The 8,709-nt window shown below is 47.3% G+C and overlaps 2 protein-coding genes across 2 annotated transcripts; both read left to right on the top strand.

Annotated features, from left to right (window-relative positions):
- Positions 1 to 395: 395 nt before the first annotated feature.
- LOC123449378 (guanine nucleotide-binding protein subunit beta-like protein A) lies at positions 396 to 2,624 on the top strand. Its single transcript, XM_045126582.1, has 2 exons — positions 396 to 1,377; positions 2,341 to 2,624. Exons 1-2 carry the CDS (start codon positions 487 to 489, stop codon positions 2,455 to 2,457), a joined length of 1,008 nt encoding a protein of 335 aa, XP_044982517.1. The 5' UTR covers positions 396 to 486; the 3' UTR covers positions 2,458 to 2,624.
- A 1,144-nt stretch (positions 2,625 to 3,768) lies between these two features.
- LOC123418468 (beta-1,3-galactosyltransferase pvg3-like) lies at positions 3,769 to 5,601 on the top strand. The gene has a single exon (XM_045107011.1). It carries the CDS (start codon positions 4,075 to 4,077, stop codon positions 5,356 to 5,358), a length of 1,284 nt encoding a protein of 427 aa, XP_044962946.1. The 5' UTR covers positions 3,769 to 4,074; the 3' UTR covers positions 5,359 to 5,601.
- Positions 5,602 to 8,709: the final 3,108 nt, after the last annotated feature.

The following is an 8,709-nucleotide window of genomic DNA, read 5'->3' as shown; positions in this document are numbered from 1 at the left end:
TAAGTAACATCCACATAGTAAATCAACATCGGATTTGCATCGTTTTTCACGCCTACAACATCATGCAATTCTTCTCTACTACTCCTTCCGATGCTAAATATAAGCTTTTTTAAAGATTTCATTAGAAGACTACATACAAAAAAAAGAGTAAATCTATAATTTAAAATTATCTGTATGTAGTTATGTAATGAAACCTTAAAAAAAACTTATAGTATTTAGTAACGGAGGGAGTAACATTTACCATCCACTTTAGAAGAAAAAAGACCATCATACGCAACCAACGGTGCAGATCTTCCCATCCACCATCCAAGCGCCACATCTCCGATCCTGCAAAACCCTAGCCGCACCTTCTCCAGACTATAAAATCCTCCACGTTCCATCTCGGCCCTCTTCTCTCCCAACCCTCCCCCCCTTCGCCGCCGCCGCCGCCGCCACCTCCACCCTCCCCGCCGCGAGCTCCGCCCCACCAATCTCCCCGCGGCAGCCATGGCGAACATGCAGGAGTCGCTCACCCTGGTGGGCACGATGCGCGGCCACAACGACGTGGTGACGGCGATCGCGGCGCCGATCGACAACTCGCCCTACATCGTGTCCGGCTCCCGCGACAAGTCGCTGCTGGTCTGGGACCTCACCAACCCGGTCGCGTCCCTCGGCGACGGCACCGTCGGCACCGACTACGCCGTGCCCTTCCGCCGCCTCACCGGCCACGGCCACTTCGTCCAGGACGTCGTCATCAGCTCCGACGGCCAGTTCGCGCTCTCGGGCTCCTGGGACGGCGAGCTCCGCCTCTGGGACCTCTCCACCGGCCTCACCACCCGCCGCTTCGTCGGCCACACCAAGGACGTCATCTCGGTCGCCTTCTCCGTCGACAACCGCCAGATCGTCTCCGCCTCCCGCGACAACACCATCAAGCTCTGGAACACCCTCGGCGAGTGTAAGTACACCATCGGCGGCGACATGGGCGGCGGCGAGGGCCACACCGGCTGGGTCTCCTGCGTCAGGTTCTCTCCCAACATCCAGCAGCCCACCATCGTCTCCGGCTCCTGGGACAAGACCGTCAAGGTCTGGAACCTCGCCAACTGCAAGCTCCGCTCCACCCTCGCCGGCCACGGTGGCTATGTCAATGCCGTCGCCGTCAGCCCCGATGGCTCGCTCTGCGCCTCCGGTGGCAAGGACGGCGTCACGCTGCTTTGGGACCTGTCTGAGGGGAAGAGGCTCTACCAGCTGGAAGCCGGCTCCATCATCCACTCGCTCTGCTTCTCGCCCAACCGCTACTGGCTCTGCGCTGCGACAGAGGAGTCTATCAAGATCTGGGACCTGGAGTCCAAGCATGTCGTGCAGGACCTTAAGCCTGAAGTCCAGGTCTCCAAGAACCAGGTACTTCCCTCTACTGCCGTTTACCTGCTTGTTAGATCTGCTGTTATGTTTGATTATGATTCATCACTGCGTGTGTAATTCAATGTGCATATTTGCGGGGACAGTTCTATTTGTGCCTATCTTAACATGACGTGCCTTGAAATTATTCAGTAGTGTATATTAGTACTGTGGAAGTTCATGGCTTGTGGATAATTTGATATCACTAATTGCACTGTGTTGAAAGTGGAAGTTTTGTTTTTGTGTCAGTTGTTATGATAATGTGTTGGTTTGCATTATAGTGATTTGATTGGCAATTGTACTGGCTTGGCTTAAAACATTTAATGTCTATTGTTCCCACATGAATTAAGTGTTGAACCTCCTTCCAAATTTATGTCTTAATCTATATTAAGCTCTGTGCTTGCTTGTTGTACACTGAACTGTCTATGGTAGATACCCTTGTGATCTATATGTATCAACTGTCCATGGATGATACCATGTATAGAATTATCCTGTGGGGCAATAACTGCTGCTGTTCCGTTCCATCTGCAAGGGCCATAACCAAATTTGTGAAGTATGTTACATGGTACTCCAAATGAAATATAGTAGAAACATTATGCTGTTGTGTCCAAATATTTTAGTTTGTTTACAGCTGTTTGAAATATATGCCAAAGTATTTGTGATCTGGACATCTGAACATTGTTGTGTATTGTCGATCCTGTTTTACTGTTGTCATGAATGTAATTTCGTCTCAACAGTCTATTGAGAGCAATTGTGCAAGTATTTGTCACGCTATGTCTTCGGTCTGTATAATACTCTGATGGAGAGGATCTGCACTCTTGTAATCTTGATTGTTCACTATAAACCACTAAATTTCATGATTCTTGTTTCTGTCAACTGTACAATTGTGCTCCTGTTTAAACAGTATGGTCGAATCTACATTATGACTTTGCATATTGACTACTTATTGCTGGTACATTTGTACAGATGCTGTACTGCACAAGCTTGAGCTGGAGCGCGGACGGAAGCACCCTCTACACCGGGTACACCGATGGAACTATCAGGGTCTTCAAGATCCAGGCCGGGTTTGCCGGATATGCGTAGGAGTCTTGCTGGCCGAAGAGGTTGTAATGACCGTCAAGTTTTTGACTGTTATAAGGCAGCATTGTATGCCTGGTACTTTCAGCTTGAGTTACTATTTACTTTCTGCTTAGGTGATTTGTTGATGAGCACATTATGAGTACTATGGAAGGGGACCTGTTTCGCACCAAGGCTTTGTTTTGTCTGCTGCTTTCAATATACTGCCCGCTATTTAGGTCTGCAGCCCTCCTGATCCTTGTCTCTGCGAGTTATTGGCTGTCGTTTGCATTGTCTGCAAATTATTGGTTGCTGTTTGCATTTTTTTTTCTTTGTGAAATATGGATTGTTTTTTTCTTATGGCACTTGTTCCGTGCACTGCTTGGAGGATGTAACATTTTCGTCCTTCTGAGCATTTGTCGCACTGTATGTGTTGCCGTCAAGCCTGAACTTCTGGACTTCAAATTATGAACGCTTAGTCTAATATACTTCGGCCTTTCAAGCTAGTGCAAAATCTTTCTCTGATTGCATTATCTTTGTGAATTACTTCCTCCGTTCCTAAATATAAGTCTTTTAAACGATTTTACTATGTCAATATACATTCGTATGTACTCTATTAGTGAAACCTCTAAAAAAATGTATATTTAGGAACGGAGGGAGTATTACTGAACATTTATATTTAGGAATGGAGGGAGTATTACTGAATGGTGCTTTTCTGTCACTTCCTTACTTAGACGGACCTTTAAATTTTCCTGAAATCTTGGCGAGACAAACTGCACACGCTGCATGAGATTGCAAAGATACGGTGTCAGCGCATGTATGTTTATTTGAGATTTCAAAATTTTGAGAAGTCATAATTTCCTAACCTAACCATCTATCGGAATTTAGATCTGTTTTCACCGCTGGAGATCTTTAAAACTAGATATCGTATGACTATGTTTCGATGCAAATTTTATTATAATTTTGATGCTATATAATGCAACTTCAGTACTGCATTATGCAAAAGTGTATTTTTTTCAAAACCAGTTAAAGCTGTATGATTTAAGATTTAACTTCACATGAGGTTGCAACCTAGCAATCATGAAAACTTGATGTGCAACTAGTTTACTAGTCTGTTGTTTGAGCCAACTTTTTATTATTCGATGTGCAACTTCTTTTTCTTCCTATTTGTGGATATGTAGTTTGAAGTTGCACATCTTACGAGCATGGATAGTTGGATGGTGAAAATCCCACAATCTTGATGGTAGTGAAAGTTGCATATTCATGAGAGTAGTAAAAGTTGCATATAAATGGGGCACTAAAGTTGCATATCTTATTAGAGGGGTGGTTTCGAGTGTTAGTAAATTTTTTTATATATCCATGATGTATGAAGGAATAGTTGCACATCACTGATAGATAGTTGGGAGTGACAATATCGGAAGTTGCAATGTTGTGGTATTGTCATATGCTCGTATCTGAAGCACTAGTATGCTCAACTCGGTGTACACACTGGACCTGGAGGAGGTAACCTTTTTGCCCTGTTGGAAGCTTGAAAGCATGACTTGACTTGAGTTGGATTTAGTCACGTTCTGTCACCTCCGTCTGACATCATCTCTGAACCCAACCTCTCCCATTTTGTAATCCTTTCTGATTGCGAATTCCTCAATGCGTAATCAGTCTCTTGGCCATCCACGCAACCTCGCCGCCGTCGACCAAATCAGCAGCAGCCTGCCCTCCAAAGCGTGCCACGACGACCAGGTCCATTCTCCAATCATTCAGCTCCGACGCAGCACAAGCAAGCGCTCCATTCCCTTCTCTAGCCAAGTAGCAGAAGACGCAGCGCTCCAGTTCGTTGTCCTCTGCGCACGCACCACGCCGGCGCACCCGATCCCTCCGCGCGCCGCCATGTCCTCCCTGTACAAGCAGCTGGGCCTGGGCGCCGCCGGCTCGCCGGTCACGGCGTCCCACCTCCTCATGCTCGTCCTCGGCGCCGGCTTCCTCGCCTTCACCGTCTTCGTCGTCCACCCCAACGACTTCCGCCTCCAGTCCTTCTTCTCCGGCGCCTGCCCCGGCTCCCCGCCTCATGACGCCGTTCACGCGCCGGTCAACGCCACGGCCAAGGCCACCGCCACGCCGGTCAAGCACGCCGACGCCACCGTGCCGGTCAAGGCGGCGGACGGGCAGGCCGGCGTGCGCGTGCTGATCGGCATCCAGACGATGCCGGGCAAGTACGAGCGGCGGCACCTGCTGCGCACCGTGTACGCGCTCCAGCTCCAGGAGCACCCGTCCCTCGCCGGCGCCGTGGACGTGCGCTTCGTCTTCTGCAACGTCACCTCCGCCGTCGACGCGGTGCTGGTGGCCCTGGAGATCATGCGCTACGGCGACGTGATGGTGCTGGACTGCGCCGAGAACATGGACGGCGGCAAGACGTACGACTTCTTCGCCGCCGCCGCCCGCGCCTTCCCCGACGGGTCCTACGACTACGTGATGAAGGCCGACGACGACACGTACCTGCGGCTCCAGGCTCTGGCGGCGTGGATGGCCGGCGCGGCGCGGGATGACGCGTACCTGGGCCTGCAGATGCCGTGCGACCGGGAAAACTTCTACCCGTTCCCGCCGTTCATGTCCGGGATGGGGTACGCGCTGTCGTGGGACCTGGTGCGCTGGGTGGCGCGGTCGGAGGTCAGCCGCCGGGACCGCGTCGGGCCGGAGGACATGTGGACGGGGCGGTGGCTCAACGTCGCCGGCAAGGCCAAGAACCGGTACGACGGCGCGCCCAGGATGTACAACTACCTGGGGAGCTCCCCGGCCAACTGCTTCCGGCGCGGATTCCGACCGGACACCATCGCCGTGCACATGCTCAAGGACGCCGGCCGGTGGGCCGAGACGCTCGCCTACTTCAACGCCACCGCCGGGCTGCCGCCGTCTGGCCTCTACCACCTGCCCTGATCGGTTGAAACAATGAAACGGTCCTCGTTTTGCTTTCTTGGCTCTTGGCTCGACCCGGTCGGCCGGGCTACAGCAGTGTGCGTTGAATTTGTTCGGGTGGTGGTGGTTGGTTGGACAAGAAGAGGATAATTTGATTTGTACTCCACATCATAGGTGCATACTTTTCATGGTTTTTGTCCAGTGCCTGTGTTCCATTTACATACAAACTTTCATGGTGTTGCTACATATGTCACACCCCTTTTAGTTGCCTTACAACTCTTTCCTGCTGAACAATTCAGTGAAGTACATTAGCACCCACAAAAAAGAGAGTACATAAACTGGAATCATCAAAAAAGAACAGAGGTCAACGTACGTAGTAAAATGTCATGGAAAAGAAGAAACCTTTGGTACCAAGTGAAGTAATAAGTATGCGGATGAAGATGGATTTTTGTTTTGAGGGATTTAACCCTAGCACCATTCATATACTCGTTGCATATTTTTTCTTCTTCTATAATGAGGTGTCATGCTTGCAACTCAAATAAATAAGTTAGTGTGAATGACTCTCGTAGATATATAGGTAAGGAGGCTGATCAGTTTTCACATTCATGATGTGGCACCTGGCGCCTCGGTCAAGTGCCGGTTATGGGCATGTTGCTCCATCAAAATCGGCTTCATTCCATCAAATCCATTTTGAAGTAGAAGTTGCAGCTCCACTAAAAAGCAATTTATCATGTTTGGCTTTCAGCTTTAAGAATCCGTCTAAAAAGCAATTTAGCAAAAATGATCTATTTGATTAGATGAGATAGAAGAATGAAGAGATATTCATTTACTGGTGGTAGTTGCGGATAATTTTTTCTTAACTCAAACTTTTAGAGTTTTTGAAGCAACTCCTAAAAAGCTTAAAAAAAAGGACTTGTACCCTAAATTTTAGTTTTTCTACGAGCTATTCTGTTTGGCTTGCATTTTTAAAGCGAAGATGAACTTTAGGTGGCAGAGCAGTTTCAAATAGGTCCTCGCTACTTGTAAATTGTGTTGGTTTTTTTCTCCAAAGAGGAAAGAAGATGCAGCATAATAGAGAGTATTTTCCTCAATGAGAACAAAGGTTATCGAACCAATAAAAGAATCACACAAGTTTCCGTTGTCAATACCTACACACACAGAAGAATCGCGAAAGCAAAACTATTTTATTCAAAACGTAGTGAAAACAAGAAAAAAAACAAAAAAAGCAAAAAATAACATCAAAACCTGAAACATGTACTTTTTTTTACAGAGGGAATACTCTGCACGCGACACGTGACCGCGGCTAGACTCATCACTTAACACGCACGCATGCCAAAAATGTGAAAAATCCTATACGATGCATATTGCGTTCCACTGTCAACGGTTTACACAAGAGAGGTGCGAGAGCGATCGAGTTGGCCAGCCCATTTACAGCGCCAAGCAAATTTCCGATTTTGGGAACCTTCTAAGGTTCGAAGCCAGTTATCGGTTTTGAAAACCTTCTAAAGGGTTTCCTCAACCAATATTTTTTCTAGAATTTCTATTTCTTTTCCTTTCGTTATTTTTTGTTTCTGTTTCTTTTTTGCTTCTTTTCCAAACATTTATAATTAGGTAAACATTTCTTTTCAAAAATGTTCACTTTTTTGAGATTTTGTTCAGGTTTCAAAAAATGTTCACGATTACAAAATTTGTTCTCAAATTAGAAATATGTTCGCTTTTCCAAAATTTGATCATATTCACTTTCCTAAATAAAAACACCTTTGATATTCCAAATAACATTTTGATCTGCCGCCACTCACAGTTCATTTAAGCCACGTTATAATTTTCAGACATCAAAGTTATGTTTTCCACTGGTTATGTACCACTGCTAACTACCAGGAGGTCACGAGTTCAAATCCTCGTGAGTCCATGCTTTTAGGAATATTATGCTGAGTCCAACATCCGTCGTCGTGTTCCTGTTGCGTCACGCCGTTGAGACTTCACATCGTCGACCATCACATGGAATGCCACTCCACCGTTGGAACGGTGGAACCATCCACTTGTCCCTCAAGCCAATACACACCTTCAAGAATGATGACCTCAAGGAGGGAACGACACGAATGCGTCGCTGACATCCGATCGACTGATCTTGGGATCCCTCCGAAGGTAGCAGAAGGAGTTGGGATCTTCACCTCGATGATGCCTTTAAAAAAGAAATGTGCATGTCCAGATCATCTTGAAAGCCCCAGAGCGTGTGCCACCACTTGAGTCTGGAAGGAGGACCACTACCCCACCTCACCAAACCGCGAGAGCCGTCGAGAGGAATCGCTGACCCGATCTAATCCGGAGCCAAAGTCATCAAATCGTCGGCACAGATCCACCTTCGACAGGGACATCGCCACGCCATGCCGCCGCGAAAGGCCTGGGCTTCACCTATCACCACCTTCCAGGACCGCCACCTCGGGTCGCCATCGCCATGTCGTCCTCCACGTTGTTGCATCACCCACATAGGCACCCCACGCCGGCGAGCCGCCGCCGAGGTCCGAGGAGGCCGAGCCGTGCAGCCCCATTGCGCGAGGGGAAGAAGACGTCCCTCCGCCACCGACTACCGGTCGGGCTTCGCCCATGCGCGCCCTTGGGCGATGGCGAGGAAGGGGGCAGGAGGAGGCGCCCGACGGCAGAGATCGAAGGCCCTCCCCGTCGTCTCGCGGGGGCGGTGCGGGAAGGTTAGGTCGCCTGGGTTGTTAGTGAATATAGAGCCACAAATATTATGATTCTTTGCCGTTGTATAAATTATTATTATGAATTGAGCGTTTTCCTGAAAAAATAAATACAAATGGAATATTCAACTATGGATGCGAATGCCTAACCAAATCAATAGCTATTTCTCCGGTTCATGTTGGTGTTGTCACCATGTTCATGTCAACTTTATACTTAAATAAAATAACATTTTTTGCATAGTGAAAAGGCAAACTTTAGGGCTTAATTTTTAAGCACTAAACATTATCGTAACTGAGATTTTAACTCTTCGTCCCATGAAAATTTGCAGAAACAGAAACGACACGAACAAGTACATATCTAACTCTGTTTCTATGTCTGCCCCACCCGTCAGGATATTTCGGACAAACTTGAGCGCTTAAAAAGTAAAAACATTAGGACTAAACTTTTTTGTTCTTTTTGCGAAGACACTAAACTTCTTCTTACATATACTTGTATTGTAGTATTACATAAAAAGAAAAAATCCTCCTTTTTCTGTATCTGATATACGTATTAACTCCCTAACAAAAACACAGATGTCTTGAATCTAGGGTTTTGTCCAATGAAAAATTGTAGAAACAATGACGACGACATGAAAAGTAGATGCCTAATTTTCTTTCCACACCTTCTAACGTC

The sequence above is a fragment of the Hordeum vulgare genome, chromosome 1H (assembly GCF_904849725.1).
Source record: "Hordeum vulgare subsp. vulgare chromosome 1H, MorexV3_pseudomolecules_assembly, whole genome shotgun sequence".
Classification (NCBI taxonomy): domain Eukaryota; kingdom Viridiplantae; phylum Streptophyta; class Magnoliopsida; order Poales; family Poaceae; genus Hordeum; species Hordeum vulgare.
This window is presented reverse-complemented; position numbering and strand designations above follow the sequence as displayed.

Excerpts from the sequence above, each read along its gene's own strand:
- LOC123418468 (XM_045107011.1), top strand. The coding sequence starts at position 4,075 with ATGCGTAATCAGTCTCTTGGCCATCCACGCAACCTCGCCGCCGTCGAC.
- LOC123449378 (XM_045126582.1), top strand. The coding sequence starts at position 487 with ATGGCGAACATGCAGGAGTCGCTCACCCTGGTGGGCACGATGCGCGGC. Across the intron at positions 1,378-2,340 it reads TCCAGGTCTCCAAGAACCAG|ATGCTGTACTGCACAAGCTT; the intron begins GTACTTCCCTCT and ends ACATTTGTACAG.